The 22500-nt window shown below is 41.1% G+C and overlaps 1 protein-coding gene across 1 annotated transcript in view; it reads right to left on the reverse strand.

The window, feature by feature from the left end:
• LOC135093779 (uncharacterized) overlaps positions 1–22500 on the reverse strand; it is an 81210-nt gene that overhangs the window by 18118 nt on the left and 40592 nt on the right. Inside the window, exon 3 of the mRNA XM_063993389.1 lies at positions 12713–12870. Coding sequence (XP_063849459.1) covers positions 12713–12870 — 158 coding nt within the window. The remainder of the gene's footprint in view (positions 1–12712; positions 12871–22500) is intronic.

Raw genomic sequence — 22500 nt, forward strand, 5'->3', positions numbered from 1 at the left:
GGAAAACATCATTGCGAAGAATTCTAATACGTGGCATGAAGTAGTCAGAGGGTGGAGGAGACGGAGGAACAAGCCCAGAATCGTCCAAGGTAGAGTTTTTAGGAAAGGTTTGAGCGAAGAGTTCAGCTTTTGAAATAGATGTGATAACAGTAGTGCCATCTGGTTGAAATAGAGGAGGAAAAGAAGAAAAAGCAAAGTTATTGGAGATATTTTTGACTAGATGCCAGAAATCCCGAGGTGAGTTAGATCTTGAAGGTTTTGACATTTTCTGTTAATGAAGGAGTTTTTGGTTCGTTGGAGAACAGACTTGGCATGGTTCCGGGCAGAAATATAAAGTGCATGAGATTCTGGTGATGGAAGACTTAAGTACCTTTTGTGGGCCACCTCTCTATCATGAATAGCACGAGAACAAGCTGTGTTAAACCAAGGTTTAGAAGGTTTAGGACGAGAAAAAGAGTGAGGAATGTACGCCTCCATGCCAGACACTATCATCTATGTTATGCGCTCAGCACACAAAGACGGGTCTCTGACACGGAAGCAGTAGTCATTCCAAGGAAAATCAGCAAAATACCTCCTCAGGTTCCCCCAACTAGCAGAGGCAAAACGCCAGAGGCACCTTCGCTTCTTAGGGGGATCCTGAGGAGGTATTGGAGCGATAGGACAAGATAAAGATATGAGATTGTGATCGGAGGAGCCCAACGGAGAAGAAAGGGTGACAGCATAAGCACAAGGATTAGAGGTCAGGAAAAGGTCAAGAATGTTGGGCGTATCTCCAAGACGGTCAGGAATACGAGTAGCGTGTTGCACCAATTGCTCTAGGTCATGGAGGATAGCAAAGTTGTAGGTTAGTTCACCAGGATGGTCAGTGAAGGGAGAGGAAAGCCAAAGCTGGTGGTGAACATTGAAGTCTCCAAGAATGGAGATCTATGCAAAAGGGAAGAGGGTCAGAATGTGTTCCACTTTGGAAGTTAAGTAGTCAAAGAATTTTTTATAGTCAGAGGAGTTAGGTGAGAGGTATACAGCACAGATGGATTTAGTATGAGAGTGACTCTGTAGTCGTAGCCAGATGGTGGAAAACTCGGAAGATTCAAGAGCGTGGGCACGAGAGCAGGTTAAGTCATTGCGCGCATAAACGCAGCATCCAGCTTTGGATCGAAAATGAGGATAGAAAATGTAGGAGGGAAGAGAAAAGGGGCTACTGGCAGTTGCCTCAGACACCTGAGTTTCAGTGAGGAAAAGAAGATGAGGTTTAGAAGAGGAGAGGTGGTGTCCTACAGATTGAAAATTAGATCTTAGACCGCGAATGTTGCAGAAGTTAATGAAGAAAAAGTTGAGGGGATGTCAAGACACTTAGTGTCGTCGACAGAAAGGCAGTCCGACCTGGGGACATTTATGGTCCCCTCTCCAGATTGGGACTCCGAGGCTGGTGTAGGAATCGCCATGATGATTTTAAAATTTTTGAGTGAAGGGTGTGTGTGTTATTAGGAGCTTGTAGTTTTGTGTGGAGGAAGAGAGTTGTCTTTAGAGGGCAGGCTGTGACTGCCCCCTTGTGTTGTGAGGCACAAAGGGAAACGTTCAGTGAGTTCACAGCTGGGTTTAATGATAAGTTCACAGCACCCCCTAAACAGTGCTTTAGACCTCACTGGGAGTAACTATCGTTTCGGCAGGAGTCTACTGCCTCCTCCTAATTCGTTAGTTTTTCGTATTTTATATGAGAGAGACAGAGAGAGAGAGAGAGAGAGAGAGAGAGAGAGAGAGAGAGAGAGAGAGAGTGAGAGAGAGAGAGAGAGAGAGAGAGAGAGAGAGAGAATATAACATTTATTTAAATAAACAAATATATATATATATATATATATATATATATATATATATATATATATATATATATATATATATATATATATATATATATATATATATATATATATATATATATATATATATATATATATATATATATATATATATATATATATATATATATATATATATATATATATATTATTGTCAATTTTAAGATAGGTAAAGAAGACATTGATTATTGGATAGTGTGCTTCAAATCACGATAAGAAATATATAATGCTATGAAAGTTTTCTCCAGACTGACTCTTATTTCAGCTATACCATTATTATGATGATCGTTTCTTTATTGTCCTTCATCTTAGTTATCGGTTGTGTTAAGGCCTACACATAACATATGCAGAATGGTTTCTAGATGGAGATCAGCCAAATAAAGAAAAAAAAAATCTGAAAAAAAAAGAAAACTGATCTAACTTGTGGCTTTTTTGTAATTGAACTTACCTTATTTTTTTTTTATATTGTTACTTTTTTTTCAGTTTTGCATCACTATGGAAAAGAAATAGTGATGAAAACAACGCAGATCATGTAACTTGTAGGACGCTGTTTTATCACCAGAAAGAGCTTGAGATTTTTAGATGGATCTTTTTTTTTTTTTTTTTATCAAAGATAGTCCAAAAGTGTCCCATGTTGAGGAGGGGATAAATGAGCGTCATTGAAGAAAAAAATAATAGTTGTCTTGAAGGCTGTTTCGGGTAGACAGATGTAAGAATTCAGTATTTGGCAACAAAATTTGCTCTGCCTTTTTCGAAAATTAAGGAAGTATCAAATGTCAATCGTTTTGGATCTTCTTTGCATTAATTGTTTAATTCCTGTATCAATGACGCTCAAATTATAGGATTAGACAAAAGCCATGAATGAGAGTACTACTTAAGAAAAGCAGAAGTAGGTGATAGGGACAGCACGCCTTTTTGGAAACAAGGGGCCCTCAGACGCATAGATTTGAATCCTAGCGACGGTCCGATGGTAGGAAGAGCATCCTCTATGGGTAACGATTCCCAAATGCCAAATCTTCGTTCTTTGTTAGGAGGCACCGTCCTTTTTTATTTTTTTTTAAGAGTACTGGCTAAGGACAACAACAACAACAACAACAACAACAACAACAACAACAACAACAAAACCCATGTATTCTGGATGGATAAGTCTCCTGCACAAAATTGGGAGCTGGAGGGCTGAGAAAAAAAAAAAAAAAAACCACTGACGGTGAGTACTCAGACTTCATATAGGGTGTTTTAGAGATAAGATGCGAAATTTATAGTTTAGATTATTAGTAAAGGACAGACCGATGATATTCAGTGACAGAAGAGGGATTATTAGTAAAGAACAAACCGACGATATTTAGTGACAAAAGAGGGATTATTAGTAAAGAACAGACCGACGATATTCAGTGATATGAGAGTGTTAGATTAATTAGTTGACGTGGCACAATGTATTGCACCACCGCGCTTCTGTCCGAGGCAGGAGGGGAGTTAGTGGGCAGTTGCTATCCTAACCTCACACGATAAGGATGTACTGTGTTTTGCCTCAGTACATAAACCAAGGACTTCGGTGTTTTCCTGAACCTCTCACATGGCGCAGTGAGTAGGATACGGAGTCCTTGGCACACTGATCACCCCGGAAGGCCTGCACGCCTTCAGCAGCGAAATGGCAACCAACAGACCCAGGTTCAGCACCCCACGCGGAGGACGCCGGCCAGCGACCCGCCATAACCTACCCACACAAAGCTTCCTACAAGACGTGTTGGTCAGGATGGCTGACTTAGCCACCAGCGGGGATCAGCAAGCACAAGGCTACATGCCTCAGTCACACCCGAGAAATGTGAAGGGGAGATGACAGCAGCGGTGTTCCGATAATGAAGATTCATGGAGTCTTGGATATTACTCAACGGCCGGCCAGACGAGGCGGCCACGCTGCACATGTGCCTCAACTGTATGCCAGCACTACAACGTGCTGTCGACGCCAGATACCCAGGTCATGAGTGGGAGCAGCTGACAGCGAAGGAAGCACTGGACCCCATCACAGGTATAGTGTTACAGGCTGCTAACCAGGCTATCACTTGGGAGGATTTTTTCGCCAGGAAACGAGCAGCGGAGAGCCCATGAAAAGTTTTTTCCAGCGTTGTGCCTAGGAGGTTATCGAGTGTGAGTTTAAATGCCCGAGATATGATCACGACCTCTCAGAATATATGCTCCTGCGCAAGCTCATGGTTGGTTTGCATAATCCAGTGTTGAAACGTGAGGTGTTCTAAAGTTATGTGAGCATATCGAATGTAGAGGAGCTGAGGGGCAAATGTGTGTTGTTTGAAGCGGCAGTGAGGGATGCCGCTGCCCGAGGACACGCGGCAGTCGCAGCGGTGGCCTCAGGTGAGGCGGTGTCAACCGGTAGTGGGGAGGACAAGACACATGAAGAGGCGGCGGCGGCACGTGCGCCCCCGAATAGCGCTAAAACCGCCCCTCCCCACGCTCCCTGCGTTAACTGTGGCGGGAGTCACGCACCCAAAAAAAAGCAAGTGCCCAACACGTACGGCGGTGTCCTTCGGGTCTTCCAAGGTTGGTCACTTCCACAGATGCTATAGAAGCAAAAATACCACTGTGTCTGGCGTAGTAGTGTCTGCAGCAGCGGGACTCTCCCGCCATCCCACGCTAGGATGGGTCACGGTGGCTCGTCAGACTGGCTCTTCAACAATGGAAGTGGAGGCCATAGCTGAGACTGGCGCTGTGGTGTGTGTGGCTGGACTTGTATTGCTTCGCGCCCTCAAGGTGCCGCGTCACGAATTGTAGCCCGTGAGCGGGCTGAAGGATGTCGCCGACAAGCATCTCAAGTGTATAGGGAAAATGTTGACAGGTTGGAAGTATGGCTCCTCAGAAACTTCTCGGCCTCCACATTCAACACGACAAAGTCTCCTCTACTTGTGATGTCCAGCCCGCCGCACCACATACACCTTAGACCTGACGCACACCCATACGCCTGCTACGTCCCTGCCTCTGTACCCAAGCACTGGGAGGCAGAAGTTAAAGCACAGCTGCTCGAGGACGTAAGGTGAGACGTCGTGAAGCCGGTGCCAACAGTGGGGGGGGGGGGCAACGGAATGGTGCGCCAGAATGGTTGTGGTGGGGAAGAAGAATGGCCAGCCACGACGCACCGTGGATTTTCATCGCCTCAATGCGTCGTGCCAGAGGGAGACATACCATACACCAGTCTCCTTTGACGTGGCGTCATCGGTAACACCATACACCTACAAAACAGCCGCAGATGCTTTCTGGGAGTCCCATCAAGTGGAATAGCAGGAAGCTGAGCACGTTCATCATCCCATAGAGCTGTTACCGCTAGCAAAGGATACCTATGCGGCACTTTTCGGCATCAGACGCATACACAGGGCGATTCGACAACGCCATCAAGAACATCCGAGGGAAATTCAAGTATGTAAACGAGACACTCCTATATGCCACAAGTGTAGATCAATCTTTCTGGCATGCTTACAATTTCCTCGAAACTTGTTCTCGCGCTGGAATGACCTTGAAGCCAGAAAAAAATTGCGTTTTGCAAGAGAGAGAGAGAGAGAGAGAGAGAGAGAGAGAGAGAGAGAGAGAGAGAGAGAGAGGTCGACTTTATTGGCTTCTGCCTAGACTTGGATAGTTACAAGCCTGCAGAAGAGCGTCTGTCTACCATCAGAGCCTTTGCGATGCCCAACCAGCCCACCATCAAGGACAGCAGGTCATGGTTTGGGCTCGTCAATTAGCTCGCCCCCGTCCTGGCCACCGCATCGCTGATGGAGCCTTCAGAGAGCTACTCAAAAAACCAACGGCCAAAACGGTGTATTGAGACAGTCAGCTACAAGGGATATTCCATCAAGCGCAGGAAGTTATTTGCCGACTAGCCAGAGATGACCTCGTGCATTATGACAAGTTACGGCCGACGGCAGCGGTTACTGACTGGAGTAGAGACGGTATTGGCTTCATGGTGCTACAACAACACTGCAGTTGTACATCTGCAGAGACTCCCTTCTGCTGCAAAGGTGGGTGGAAGCTGGCGCTGTGCGGCAGCCGTCACCTCACGCCGGCAGAAGCAGGATACGCAGCCGTGGAAGGTGAAGCGCTAGCGGTGGTGTGGTGTCTACGTAAGGCCAGGCTATTCCTGCTTGGATGTCCAAACCTTGTCATCATGACCGACCACTGCCCTCTGGTAGAGGGCAGGTTACGTGATAGCATTCCAGTCGCTCGTCAGCACTACAAAGTGGAGCAGCATTGGAGGCACATCCTTAGGGACCGCGAGGTGCACATGGCTCAGTCGCAAGCCCTCCTTCCAGCATCTCGGGGAGAAATACCCAGACAGTTGCCAGCGCTTGAGGCAGGCGACTTGGTGTTTGTTCAGGACGCAGCCACGGGCGTATGGAATAGGTCTGGCGTGGTTTTGGAGGCCAGACCATACAGGCAATATGCTGTTAGGCTGTCAGGCAGTGGCAGGGTGTATGTCCGAAATCGTCGTCATATCAAGCACAGTGCGACACCCATACCGTCTACACACACAGACTCCTCACCGCCAGTCAGCTCGTCACCAGAAGTGGAGAAACCTGTGCGACAGCGGAAACAACCGGCATGGATGGCAGACTATGTTCAGTAACCTTGATTAGGTTCTGCAAGTATCTGCTCCATGAACGTCATTCTCCACGTAGTGAGTGTTACACATACAAACACATTCGCACACACGCACACACACACACACACACACACACACACACACACACACACACACACACACATACGGATACACAGTCGTTGTTATTTGCCCAAGGGAAAGATTAAGTTTATATTTATGTTTTCTTATTTCTCAGTGCTATCTATATTTTCGTTTGTGTAGTTAGTGTCATGGTCCATGCATATACCATTCACTTAGGGGGGAGATGTTAGATGAATTAGTGGACGTGGCAGGAGGGGTGTTAGCGGGCATTTGCTACCCTAACCTCACACGATCTGGATGTATTGTTTTTAGCAGAGGTAAAACTCCAGAGGCAACTCCGCTTTGCCGGATACTGAGGAGGAATTTGAAAGGACAAAATGCAGATACGAGTCTGTGATTAGAGGAGCCCCACAGAGAAGACAGAGTGACAGCATAAGCAGAGGGATTACAGGTTAGAAAAATGTCAAGAATGGTCAGGAATACGAGTAGGGTGTTGCACTAATTGTTCTAGGGTATGCAAGGCAGCAGAGGTAAAGGCTAACTAACTAGCTTGGTCAGTGATGGGGGAGGAAAGCCAAAGTTGTTCTCCAAGAATGGAGATCTCCACAAAAGGAAATAGAGTAACGATGTGCTTCACCTTGGAATTTAAATAGTCAAAGAGGAGTTACGTGAGAGGTATATAACACATATAAATTTAGTGTGACTGTGACACTGTAGTCGGACCCAGATGGTAAAAGGTTTGAAAAATTCAAGAGCGGTGGCACGAAAGCAAGTTAGGTCGTTGCGCACATAGGCGTAACATACAGATAATGACAGAAAGTGAGGATAGAGAAAATAGAAGGGAACAGAGAAGCGGCTACTGTCAGTTGCCTTAGACACCTGCGTTTCATTAAGGAAAAGATGGTGTTTAGCAGAGAAGAGATGGTGTTCCGCACATTGAATATTAGATTTAAGACCGCGAACGTCGCAAATGTTAATAAAGAAAAGTTGACAGGGGTGTTAAGACACTTAGGGTCATTATTTAAAGAGCAGTCCGACCTAGAAGCATTTGTGGTCCGTTCCCATATGGGGACTACGAGACTGGTATAATAGCAGTCACTATGATAAATTTGAATTTTGAGTAATGGATGTGCGTGTATTGGGTGCATCTGACAGGAGGAGGCAGTAGGCAACTGCCGAAGAACTCTCAGTGAGGTCTAAAGCATTGGATCATGTGGTGCTGTAAACTTATCATTAAACCCAGCTGTGACATCACTGAACTTTCCCTTTGTGTCTCAGAACACAAGGGGACAGTCACAGCCTGCCCTTTAAAGACAACTCTCTTCCTTCACACAAAACTACGTTCACTTAATTACACACACAAACTTCACTCAAAATTCAAAATTATCATAGCAACTCCTACACCAACCTCAGAGTCACCACCTCGGGAGGGTACCATAAATGTCCCCAGGTCAGACTGCTCTTTTGGTGTCGACCCTAAGTGTCTTGAATTTTCTTCATTAAGTTCTGCAACATTCGCTGTCTTAGATCTAATTTTCAATCTGCAGAACACAATCTCTCTTCTACAAAACCTCATCTTTTCTTTCTTCAGTGAAACACAGGTGTCTGAGGCAACTGACAACAGCCCCTTTTCTCTTCCCTCCTACCTTCCCTATCCCCATTTTCAGTCCAGAGCTGGATGTTGAGTTAATGCGCGCAACGACTTAACCTCTTCTTGTGCCCACGTTCTAGAATCTTCTGAGTTTTCCACCATCTGGCTACGACTACAGAGTCACTCTCAAACTAAATATATATATGTGCTGTATACTTCTCACCTAACACCTCTGACCATAAGAAATTTTTTGACTATTTAACTCCCAAAGTGGAGCACATTCTGACTCTCCTCCCTTTTGCAGAGATCTCTATTCTTGGAGATTTCAATGTTCACCACCAGCTTTGGCTTTCCTCTCCCTTCACTGACCATCCTGTTGAAGTAGCTTTCAACTTTGCTATTCTCCATGTCCTAGAGCAGTTGATGTAACACCCTACTCGTATTCCTGACCGTCTTGGAGATACGCCCAACATTCTTGACCTTTTCTTAACCTCTTATCCGGCTTATGCTGTTACCCTCTCTTCTCCGTGGGGCTCCTTCGTTCACAATCTCATATATGTGTCTTGTCCTATCGCGGAGATTCCTCTGTCATTTTCTCTCTGCCAACTGGGGGAACCTGAGGAGCTATTTTGCCGATTTTCCTTGGAATGACTACTGCTTCTGTGTCAGAAACCCGTCTCTGTGTGCTAAGCGCTTAACAGAGGCGATATTATCTGGCATGGAGGCCTACATTCCTCACTTTTTTTCTCGACCTAAACTTTCCAAACTTTGGTTTAACACAGCCTTTTCTCGTGCTATACATGATAGAGAGGTGGCCCACAAAAGGTACTTGAGGCATCCATCACCTTATATTTCTGCCAGGAATCATGCCAAATCTGTTTTCCAACTAGCCAAAACTCCTTCATTAATAGAAAGTTAAAATCTTTCAAGATCCAACTCCCTTCGAGACTTTTGGCACCTAGCCAAAAATATCTCCAATAACTTTGCTTCTTCTTCCCCTCCTTTATTTCAACCAGATTGCACCTCTGCTATCACATCTATCTCTAAAGCTGAGCTCTTTTCTCAAACCTTTTCTAAAAACTCTACCTTGGACGATTCAGGGCCAGTTCCTCCCTCTCCTCCACCCTCTGACTACTTCATGCTATCTATTAAGATTCTTCGCAATGATGTTTTCCATGCCCTCGCTGGCCTAAACCCTCGGAAGGCTTATGGACCTGATGGGGTCCCTCTATTGTTCTCCGAAACTGCGCCTCCATGCCTAATCAAACTCTTTCAACTCTGTCGGTCAACATATATCTTTCCTACTTGCTGGAAGCTTGGCTACATTCAACCTGTTCCTAAAAAGGATGACCTTTCTAATCCCTCAAACGGCAGTCCTAATGGTTTAATTTCCTGCCTATCTAAAGTTTTTGAATCTATCCTCAACCTGAAGATTCTTGAACATCTATCACTTCACAAGCTTCTATCTGATCGCCTGTATGGGTTCCGTCAAGGGCGCTCTATTGGTGATCTTCTGGCTTTCCTTATTGAGTCTTGCTCATCCTCTTCTGGAGATTCTGGTGAAACTTTTGCTGTTGCCTTAGACATATCAAAAGCTTTTAATAGAGTTCGGCACAAAGCTTCGATTTTCAAACTACCTTCCTATGGCTTCTATCCTTCTCCCTGTAACTTCATTTCAAATTTCCTCTCTGACCGTTCTATTGCTGCTGTGGTAGACGGTCACTGTTCTTCTAAATTAATTAACAGTGGTGTTCCTCAGAGTTCAATCCTGTCACTCACTCTCTTCCTATTTTTCATCAGTGACCTAAAACAAACTTCTTATCCTATCCACTCTTACGCTAATGATACCACCTTGCGCTTTCCCACGTGTTTTCATAGGCTTCCAACCCTTCAAGAAGTAAGCAGTTCACTCAGGAAAGCCACAGAACTCCTGACTTCTGATCTCTCTAAAATTTCTGATTGGGGCGGAGCAAACTTGTTATTGTTTAAAGCCTCAAAAACTCAATTCCTCCATTTATCAACTCAACACAACCTTCCAGATAACTATCCCGTCTTCTTCAATAACTCTCAATTGTCAACTTTTCTACACTGAACATTCTGGTTCTGTCCTTTTCGTATAATCTAAACTTGAAACTTCACATCCCATCTCTAGCTAAAACGGCTTCTATGAAGTTAGGTGTTCTGAGAGGTCTCCGCTAGTTTTTCTCACTCACCCAACTGGTAACTCTGTACAGGGACCCTATCCGTACATGTATGGAGTATGCTTGCACGAATGGCGGGGGGGGGGGATTTCCTCTCATACCGTTCTTTTAGACAGGGTGGAATGAAAAGCTTTTCGTCTAATCATCTCCTCTCCTCTAATTGACTGTCTTCAGCTTCTCTCTTATCACCGTAATGTTGCATCTCTAGCTATCTTCTATCGCTATTTTCATGGCAACGGCTCTTCTGATGTTGCCAACTGCATGCTTCCACTCCTTCTGCGGCCTCGCTCACAAGACTTTATTCTTTTATTTCATCCCTATTCTGTCCACCTCTGCAATACAAGAGTGAACCAGTATTCTCATCATTCATCCCTTTCTCTGGTAAACTCTGAAATTCCCTGCCTGCTTCTGTATTTCCACCTTCCTATGACTTGAATTCCCTCAAGAGGGAGGTTTCATGACACTTATCCTTCAATATGTGTATACCGCTTCGGACCCTGTTCAGGAACCGGCATCTCAGTGGGCTTTCTTTCTTTTCTTTTCTTTTTTTTTTTTTTTGCCTTTGGTCGGTGTTCTTCCTACGTGAAGAAAAAAAAATGTAGAATAAGAACATAAGTAAAAAAGGGAAGCTGCAAGAAGCCTTCAGGCCTACATATAGCAGTTCCTGTATGAATTATATCTCCGTATTTCCTCCAGTCATCACCATCCATAAATTTGTGTAATCTTCTTTCAAAGGTTCCTAATGAGTCGATCGTAACAACCTGATTACTTAGTCCATTGTATTCATCTACCACTTGATTTTGAAAATCAATTCTAACCTATTTCTCTTTTAAGCCTACCTTTTTTCAAGCTCAAATCCATTATTTCTTATTCTATTCTGATTACTGATCTTGAGAGTTTCATTTACATCACCTTTGTCATATCCTTTATACTACTTAAAAAAAAAAGTCAGATCCCTTCTTAACCTACGCCTCTCTGTTGAATGTAAATTTAAAGCCTCAGTGTGAAAGAAGAGAATTATCTTGGTAGGGCAGGCTATGACTGTCTATTTATGTTGTGTGACACAACAGAAAATGTTCAGTGAGGTCACACAGGATCATTGGAAAGTTCACAACACCCCTTAATCCAGTACGAAACGAGTCATGTGACTGAGAACTCTCTGGGAAATTTGATCGTTTCGGCAGGTGTCTACTGGCACATTCTTAGAAGGGAAAGACTACTGAATCCTTACGTAAAAACCGAAAATAAGAGTGGGTCGTGGAATATATTCCTGTGGAACAACGCAGTTAATAGGTTTAAGAGAGAGAGAGAGAGAGAGAGAGAGAGAGAGACGCTAGCTGTTTGTTAGGAAGATTCACCTCTCCTGGGTTTCATGAAGGGATGTATTGGATGCGAAAAAAAAAAAAAATGAAAAGCATTATCAAGGTAGGGAAATAAATGACTGTAGACATATAGTGGTTATGTTTGTGAATCAACAAAGAGACATGGAATGGGAGACTTGATCTGAAAACCTCTATGGCTAGCCTGATCAAGAACCCAAAAGCGAGACAGATGACCATATTCCGAAACACTTATGCGCCGCACCACGACTACCTTTAAAAATGTTTTAGTAATCTAGTTGAAGTTGCACGGGTTTTATTTTTATTTATTTATTTATTTATTTATTTATTTATTTATTAATTATTATTATTATTATTATTTTTTTTTTGTGGGTGTGTCTGGTTCTAATGACAGATCAACATTATTTGTACATTATTAGCAGGAGAAACACTCTTGAGAATCTGCCTAATTATTCTTGTAATCTCTGAAAATAGGCGTGGTGAAAGATTTTCAGAATATGGTCCAGAGTCGCCGTAGCACAGTACGATGAGCAGTCACAAGCTGATGGAGAGGACGAATAAATTTGTTGCAGAGGGACAGAAAGATCTACTGCTCTGGAGGGGAAACGATGCCCTTACAAATAAATTCACTCATACAATTTCTGTGCTCTTGCATGAAACTGCATGAAATATATATATATATATATATATATATATATATATATATATATATATATATATATATATATATATATATATATATATATATATATATATATATATATATATATATATATATATATATATATATATATATATATATATATATATATATATATATATATATATATATATATATATATATATATATAAATAAATAAATAAATATATATTATATAAATGCACTGACGTTATAAAACGTCAGTGCAAAGAGCACTTTCAGTTTATTGGGCAGTAAAATTAGATTCTACTCAACCTGTAATTATGATGCTATTTTTGTTGTCTGTGTGTGTGTGTGTGTGTGTGTGTGTGTGTGTGTGTGTGTTGGAAGGAAAAGCAAACTGTACCTGCGAAAAGTAAAAAAAAAATTCCATAAAAGTCTTGAAACTTGAGCGAGCGTTGTTCTGAAGGCTCTGCCCCGGGTGGGATAAGGCAGTACGTGGCGTTTTGCAGCTCTCTTCGCATCCAGTAATTAAGTAGACCATGTTCTCGAAGACTCCTGATCCTGCGTATACATGGACATTACTGGAAATGTATCTGGATACTACTAACAATATTTAATAACAAAAAATAACAGTAATTCATTAGATGAAATGTGTTTAAAAGTATTCCATAAATTAATTCCTTACCAAAAAGATGGGCAGAACCATGATACGTTAACAGAAAAGTATCAAAATTGGTGCAAACCATTGTAACTTTTTTTATTTTCAAGATTGACAACTGTGGAGGTATTTTATCATTATTATTGTTATTATTATTATTATTATTATTATTATTATTATTATTATTATTATCATTATTATTATCATTATTATTATTATTATTATTATCATTATTATTATTATTATTATTATTATTATTATTATTATTATTATTATTATTATTATTATTATTTCATTATTATTATTATTATTATTATTATTATTATTATTATTATTATTATTATTATTGTTATTATTATTATTATTTATATGATCATTTATTTATTAATATTTATATTTTATTCTGCCTTAAACCACATACTCTATATAGTCGATACAAGCAATCCTATTGCGTGCAATAATGTGAAAATAGGAACCAGATATTTGACGCTTGCGACAACACTAACGGCCGTATTATTAAATTCCTCCTCGCCTTTCCCGTCCCCTTCCCCATCCCTTGGCCGCTTATGATATTATTAACCTCCCTCATCCTCGCAGGTGTGTTTAAAACTGCGGCGACAGGGGAGAGGTGAGGTATAAAAAGTGTTGATTCGGCGGGGTGAGACGAAACACCTTCGCCTCCCCTTCGTGTATGTGTGTGTGTGTGTGTGTGTGTGTGTGTGTGTGTGTGTGTGTGTGTGTGTGTATCTATCTATCTATCTATCTATCTATCTATCTATCTATCTATCTATATATATATATATATATATATATATATATATATATATATATATATATATATATATATATATATATATATATATATATATATATATATAGATAGATAGATAGATAGATAGATAGATAGATATATAGATAGATAGATAGATAGATAGATAGATAGATAGATAGATAGATAAATAGATAGATAGATAGACAGATACATAGATAGATAGATAGGTATGAAATAGGGGAGGTATAAAAAGTGTTGATTCGGCGGGTTGAGAGGTGAAACACCTTCACCTCCCCTTCATGTGCTGTGTGTGTGTGTGTGTGTGTGTGTGTGTGTGTGTGTGTGTGTGTGTGTGTGTGTGTGTGTGTGTGTGTGTGTGTGTGTATCTATCTATCTATCTATCTATCTATATCTATCTGTCTATCTATCTATCTATCTATCTATCTATCTATCTATCTATTTATCTATCTATCCATCTGTCTATCTATCTTTTTTTTTTATGTAGGAAGTACACTGGCCAAGGGCAACAAAAATCTAATAAAAAAAATGCCCACTGAAATGCCAGTCCCATAAAAGGGTCAAAGCAGTGGTCAAAAATTGATGAATAAGTGTCTTGAAACCTCCCTCTTGAAGGAATTCAAGTCATAGGAAGGTGGAAATACAGAAGCAGGCAGGGAGTTCCAGAGTTCACCAGAGAAAAAGATGAATGACTGAGAATACTGGTTAACTCTTGCGTTAGAGAGGTGGACAGAATAGGGCTGAGAGAAAGAAGAAAGTCTTGTGCAGCGAGGCCGCGGAAGGAGGGGAGGCATGCATTTAGCAGGATCAGAAGAGCAGTTAGCATGAAAATAGCGGTAGAAGACAGCTAGATATGCAACATTGCGGCGGTGAGAGAGAGAGGCTGAAGACAGTCAGTTAGAGGAGAGGAGTTGATGAGACGAAAAGCTTTTGATTCCACCCTGTCTAGAAGAGCAGTATGAGTGGAAGCCCCCTAGACATGTGAAGCATACTCCATACATGGACGGATAAGGCCCTTGTAAAGAGTTAGCAGCTGGGGGGGTGAGAAAAACTGGCGGAGACGTCTCAGAACACATAACTTCATAGAAGCTGTTTTAGCTAGAGATGAGATGTGAAGTTTCCAGTTCAGATTATAAGTAAAGGACAGACCGAGGATGTTCAGTGTAGAAGAGGGGGACAGTTGAGAATCATTGAAGAAGAGGAGATAGTTGTCTGGAAGGTTGTGTCGAGTTGATAGATGGAGGAATTGAGTTTTTGAGGCATTGAACAATACCAAGTTTGCTCTGCCCCAATCAGAAATTTTAGAAAGATCAGAAGTCAGGCGTTCTGTGGCTTCCCTGCGTGATATGTTTACCTCCTCAAGGATTGGACGTCTATGAAGAGACGTGGAAAAGTCTTAGGAGTGGATAGGACAAGAGGTTTGGTTTAAAAGATCATTGATGAATAATAAGAAGAGAGTGGGTGACAGGACAGATCCCTGAGGAACACCACTGTTAATGTGAAGAAATATAAAGTGCATGAGATTCTGGTGATGGAAGGCTTAAGTACCTTTTGTGGGCCACCTCTCTACCATGTATAGCACGAGAACAAGCTGTGTTAAACCAAGGTTTAGAAGGTTTAGGATGAGAAAAAGAGTGTGGAATGTATGCCTCCATGCCAGACACTGTCACCTCTGTTATGCACTCAGCACAAAGACGGGTCTCTGACACGGAAGCAGTAGCCATTCCAAGGAAAATCAGCAAAATACCTCCTCAGGTCCCCCCAACTAGCAGAGGCAAAACGCCAGAGGCACCTTCGCTTAGGGGGATCCTGAGGAGGGATTGGAGTGATAGGACAAGATAAAGATATGAGATTGTGATCGGAGGAGCCCAACGGAGAAGAAAGGGTGACAGCATAAGCAGAAGGATTAGAGGTCAGGAAAAGGTCAAGAATGTTGGGCGTATCTCCAAGACGGTCAGGAATACGAGTAGGGTGTTGCACCAATTGCTCTAGGTCATGGAGGATAGCAAAGTTGTAGGCTAGTTCACTAGGATGGTCAGTGAAGGGAGAGGAAAGCCAAAGCTGGTGGTGAACATTGAAGTCTCCAAGAATGGAGATCTCTGCAAAAGGGAAGAGGGTCAGAATGTGCTCCACTTTGGAAGTTAAGTAGTCAAAGAATTTCTTATAGTCAGAGGAATTAGGTGAGAGGTATACAGCACAGATAAATTTAGTATGAGAGTGACTCTGTAGTCGTAGCCAGATGGTGGAAAACTCGGAAGATTCAAGAGCGTGGGCACGAGAGCAGGTTAAGTCATTGCCCACATAAACGCAGCATCCAGCTTTGGATCGAAAATGAGGATAGAGAAAGTAGGAGGGAACAGAAAAGGGGCTACTGTCAGTTGCCTCAGACACCTGAGTTTCAATGGGGAAAAGAAGATGAGGTTTAGAAGAGGAGAGGTGGTGTTCTACAGATTGAAAATTAGATCTTAGACCGCGAATGTTGCAGAAGTAAATGAAGAAAAAGTTGTCAAGACACTTAGGGTCGTCGACAGAAAGGCAGTCCGACCTGGGGACATTTATGGTCCCCTCCCCAGATGGGGACTCTGAGGCTGGTGTAGGAGTCGCCATGATGATTTTAAAATTTTTGAGTGAAGGGTGTGTGTGTTATTAGGTGCTTGTAGTTTTGTGTGGAGGAAGAGAATTGTCTTTAGAGGGCAGGCTGTGACTGCCCCCTTGTGTTGTGAGACACAAAGGGAAACGTTCAGTGAGGTCACAGCTGGGTTTAATGATAAGTTCACTGGGAGTAATTATATATATATATATATATATATATATATATATATATATATATATATATATATATATATATATATATATATATATATATATATATATATATATATATATATATATATATATATATATATATATATATATATATATATATATATATATATATATATATATATATATATATATATATATATATATATATATATATATATATATATATATATATATATATATATATATATATATATATATATATATATATATATATATATATATATATATATATATATATATATTTTTTTTTTTTAGGTAATGCGTTTATAAACGTGAAAAAAATTAACATTTCAGACTAAATGAATATATTTGCATTGTTTCTGGAGACGTTGGTGTTCCCTTGTGTTAATACATAACCATCCCATCATCAGTCAACAGAGTATTTAGATCTTATCTCATGTTATCACCTTAAATTTTGCAAAAGTAAGCAATAAAATCAACATATTGTTCCTGTACCTTTTTTGTTTGATAAGAATTGTAAAAAATGCTTGAAAACTAGGAATATATTAGATAATTGATAGTTTTATCCATAATAAACACATCAAAACCGTCTACATACTGTACTGAATTTATTTATCTTTTTTTTTTTTGTTTTACCTATAGAATTAAAACACTATTGAGGTCAAAGTAAACCAAAGTGGTGAACTAGCAGATGCTCCCCACACCTCTGCTATATATGAAACGAAAGTGCATTTTCCTTAGTTTTGTTTGAAATTTAGAAGTTATGAACGTGATTAGAGAAACAGCTAGACGCCATAATTTGTTCTTAAATGAGCAATTTTTGTTCTTAACTAACGCATAACATGCGAGTCCTGTTATTTACCAATAGATTACTGAGACCGAAAATGCTGTGAAATTATGGTAAATATACCAATGAGAAAGATAATTTTCAGTTAAATATCATTAATTGAGGAATTATGTACTCAACGCATCTGTATTTTGATTCCTATGATAACATATCACAACGTGTACAACATGTTTGACCTTTTCCTAATCTCTAATCCTTATGCTTATGCTGTAACCCTCTTCTCCGTTAGGTTCCTCCGATCACAGTCTCATATCTGCATCTTGTCCTCTCGCTCCAGTTCCTCCTCAGGATCCTCAAAAAGCGGAAATGCCTCAAGCGTTTTGCCTCTGCTAATTGGGGGGGACCTGAGGAGGAATTATACAGATTTTCCATGGAATGACTTGCTTCCGTGTCAGAGATCCGTCTCTGTGTGCTGAGCGCATAACAAAGGTGATACTGTCTGACATGGGGGCGTCATTCCTTACTCTTGATCTAAACCTTCCAAACCTTGGATTAACACACACTTTTCTTCTGCTATACATGATAGAGACGTGGCCTACAAAGGGTACTTGAGCCTTCCATCACCTGAGTTTCATGCACTTTATATTTCTGGCTGGAATCATGCCAAGTCTGTTCTTCAACTAGCCAAAAACGCCTTCATTGATAGAAAGTGTGAAAACCTTTCAAGATCTAACTCCCCTCATGACTTCTGGCACCAAGCCAAAAACATCTTCAATAACTTTCCTTCTTCATCTTTTCCTCCTTTATTTAAACCTGATGGCACCACTGCCATCTCATTTATTTCTAAAACTGAACTTTTTGCTCAAACCTTTGCTAAAAACTCTACCTTGGATGACTCAGGGCTTGTTTCTTCCTCTTCTTCACCCTCTGACTACTTCATGCTACCCATTAAAATCTTTCGCAGTGATGTTTTCCATGCCATCGTTGGCCTAAACCCTCGGAAGATTTATGGATCTGATAGGGTCCCTCCTATTGTTCTCTAAAATTGTGCCTTCGTGCTCGCACCTTGCCAAGTCATACTCTTTTAACTGTCTGTCAATATCTACCTGTTCTTGCTGAAAGTTTGCCTACATCCAGCCTGCTCCATGAAAGGGTGACCTTTCTAATTCCTCAAACTACCTTCCTATTGCTTTAATTTCCTGCCTATCTCATTTTTTTTAGTCTATTCTCAACGGGCAGATTCTTAAACATCTATCACTTCACAACCTTCTATCTGATCGCTAATATGGGTTTCGTCAAGGCTTTCCTTACTAAATCATGGTCATCCTCTTTTAGAGATTTTGGTGAAACTTTTGCTATTGCTTTAGACGTATCAAAAGCTTTTGACAGAGTCTGGCACAAAGCTTTGATTTCGAAATTATCCTTTCTGACCGTTCTCTTGCTGCTTTGGTAGATGATCACTGTTCTAAATCTATTAACAGTGGTGTTCCTCACAGTTGTGTCCTGTCATCCGCTCTCTTCGTATTATTCATTAATAATCTTCTAAACTTCTCATTATATCTTATTCTTATTCTTATTCTATCTTATTCAAACTGCTTATTCTATTCACTCCTACGTTAATGATATTATCCTGCATTTTTTCACGCCCAACCCCTTAGGAAGTAAACAGTTCTCGCAGGGAAGCAGCAGAACGCCTGGCTTCCGATCTCTCCAAAATTCCTGATTGGGGCAAAGCAAACTTGGTATTGTTCAGTGCCTAAAAAACTCAATTCCTCCAGCTATTATCTCGACACAACCTTCCAGACAAGTATCCTCTCTTCTTCAGTGACACTCAACTGTCCCCCTCTTCTACACTGAACATCCTCGGCCTGTCCTTTACTTTTAAATTAAAACTACTAAAACAGCTTCTATGAGTCGTCTTTGCAAGTTTTCTCAGCTGGTAACTCCGTACTAGGGCGTTATCCGCCCATGTATGGAGTATTTTAGAGGGTGAAATCAAGAGCTTTTCGTCTTCATCAACTTCTGTGCTCTGACTGTCTTCAGCTTCTTTCTTATCGCCGCAGTGTTGTATCTCTTTCTACCTTCTATTACTATTTTCATGGTAACTGCTCTTCTGATTTTTGCTAACTGCATGCCTGTTCTCCTAACGCAGCCTCGCTGCACAAGATTTTCTTCTTTCTCTCATCCCTATTCTGTCCACCTCTCTAATGCAAGAGTTAACCAACATTCTCAGTCATTCATCCCTTTCTCTGGTAAACTCTGGAATTCCCTGCTTACTTCCGTATTTCTTCTTTCGTATGACTTAAAATCCTTCAAGAGGGAGGTTTCAAGACACTTACTTATCTTATGGCTTGTGGAAGTCAAGTAGTGATTGCACACTGCTTTGATGTGTCGCAACCAATAGTGAGTGAATGTAAGTCAAGAGTTTGCTATGTAATAACAAATATGGTTCATGAATACATTACATTTCCTGATGGAAATGAGTTGCAAAAAGTAACAGAAAACTTTTATGCAGTTGCTGGGATGCCTGGTGTCGTAGGTTGTATAGACTGCACCCACATACATATTGTAAGATCACCACGTAATGACTCTGAGGTGTTCAGGCGCAGGAAAGGATCCTTTTCATTAAACATTCAGGCCATTTGTGGACCTGACCTAAGGATTTTTAATATTGTTGCAAGGTGGCCGGACAGTGTCCATGATGCAAGAATATTTGAAAAGAGCTTGATATATGATGAATTACACGATGGCCGCCTGCCAGGCAATCTCTTAAGTAACAATCGGTATGCAGACGAAATCTTTTAACCCCACTATTGTCCCTTAATGGCCACAAAGAAGATAAATACAATGCTAGTCATGTGAAAACAAGGAACACAGTAGACAGGGCCTTTGAAGTCTTAAAGCGTTGCTTTTCATGCCTAGGAAAAACTATGAGGAAGCCATTATTGTAGCCTTAGCAGTCCTACCTAACATTGCATAACATAACAGCTGCTAAAGCTGCTCTCGAGGCAATAAATTCTCTGCGTCTTGGAGAGATCAACTTGCTGAGGCCATTCGATCAAGCAATGTAACTGACAACAAGAATGATTATTGTCCTTATGTCTTTGATGGTGCAGAAGAACGAGCTCCCAAAGTTCGCTATCCACCTACACCTTACTGGTTTGTAGCATATTATAGGAAAGCAATATTATAGGAAACTTTATTCATGCTGCCAAGTATCTAGAAAGGAATATTGGAGTACTCCCTACAAATAACATCAAGAAATATGGCAAAGGTATTTTGATCCGAGCTAAAGATTTAACACAGGCGATGATCCTCCTCCATCTACCATGCCCTTCTGATTAAGTCTTTGAATCTATCAAGTCACACCAAACATTCAATTACGAACTCTCAGAAGATGACATCGTTCAATTATGTACAGATAATGTTCAACAAGTGGCTAAAATTAAAGGCAATGGTAATATTATAATGCCCACATTCTATGGTTCTTTTCTCTCTAACCCTATTAAGATTGATCCTCTCTCCCAGTAAAGCCTTTCATCGACCGTCCATTGAAACGTTACCGGTGGTACGAGTTCGGTCATGGAAGGAACAACTGTACAAGTCTTCCCTGGTGTGGTCACTGCTCTGCCCTTGACTCCCACCCTACTCATGAATGCGAAACAGACCCTTATTGCTCCTTCTGCAGGGAAGCTCATCCACTATGCTCTCGACAGTGTAAGAGGTACCGCCTTCAGCAGGACATCCTTCAACTGGCTAATTCTCAATTCATTAGTCTTGGTAATGCCAGGCAAGAACTTTTTAGACAAAGATGATGGGGCAAATACATACGCCTCCTCCCTCCACTCTAGTTCCTCTACCTCTACCACACGTAATAAGACTGTAACACCTTCTCGCCTTTTTCAATCATCAAATGTTTCTTCCCGTTCCTGTGAGAATGTCGTTCCTTCAGTTACTGTCTGCAACAGGTTTTCTGATTTGGAAAGTGTCACCTCTGCATCTTCAACCACAAGCCCTCCACTACATCTTCAGCAAAGCCCTCTATTGCATCTTCACCAGCTACATCACAGACTCTTCGTACAGAAGTACATGTTGTCGAACTACACGCCCCCAAAGATTTCCAACCACGAATGACTTCCAAGACTTTTAAGCCGTCACAACATACTAACAATTCTCTTCCACGCTTCCTTCTCAGTCCTACAAGAAACGTTCCCGGGGATCTGCTGAGTCCCAAGACTCAACGGGCGTCCCCCCTAGGAAAATCTCTGTGGGAGCGTCAGATGTCCCTGAACCAGATTCATTCGATTCTGATATGGGTATAGAGGGTTTCTGTCCCTGTCATTCAAATAAGTCCTCCTCCAAGAGCGATATCGATACGTCTTTGTCGAGGAATCCTCTTCTGGCCTATTCAGGAGTTTCGTAGACTCGTGTGCGGGTAGTTATCCCCACACCAGTTACACAATCTCAGGTTTCTGACCTTACAAGTAACGTAGGATCAGATAAGCCTCGCCGGCCGAGTAAGGTAAGTAGTCAGGTTGGTAAAGAGAAGCTTCTAACTGTGGCTTCCCTGAAAACTCATTCAAAATAGTAAAATTCAGGATCTTGCTATTATTATATCATAATATTATTATAACATAATATTATTATAATATCATTATAATATTATTATAATATAATATTATATTATAATATTATCGCGGTTTGCGTCCCTCGTGGGAGAAGCTCCGGGTGTTGATCTTTAAATTTTATCCTGTCTGTCCTCTTGGGTATTGTGTTTTCTTCTCCACTCCATTTCCTGGTCAAGACCACCACATTGGCCCTGCCATCTTTATTCATAATGATATTCCTTTTATCCATCAGCAGATTCACTCGCTGCTGCAGGTTGTTACTCTTAAGATTTTTATAAATCGTTTTTATTCATCGTGCAGTCTGTATCTGCCTCCCAGTGTTCCTATCGAAAGAAATGAACATGTTAATATTTTAAATGCTCTTCCTTCTCTTCTTTTACTGGGAGACTTCAATGGTCGCCGTCCTTTGTGAGATGATGACGCTGTCAATCCTCGTGGTCTTTTAATTGCTTCTTTTATCGAGGATTCAGGATTGGAGAATTTAAACTGTGGAGGCGTGATCCATTTACACAGTCAAACCGGTACTTTTACACCAATATAG

Source organism: Scylla paramamosain, chromosome 43 (genome assembly GCF_035594125.1).
Source record: "Scylla paramamosain isolate STU-SP2022 chromosome 43, ASM3559412v1, whole genome shotgun sequence".
Taxonomy (NCBI): Eukaryota; Metazoa; Arthropoda; class Malacostraca; order Decapoda; family Portunidae; genus Scylla; species Scylla paramamosain.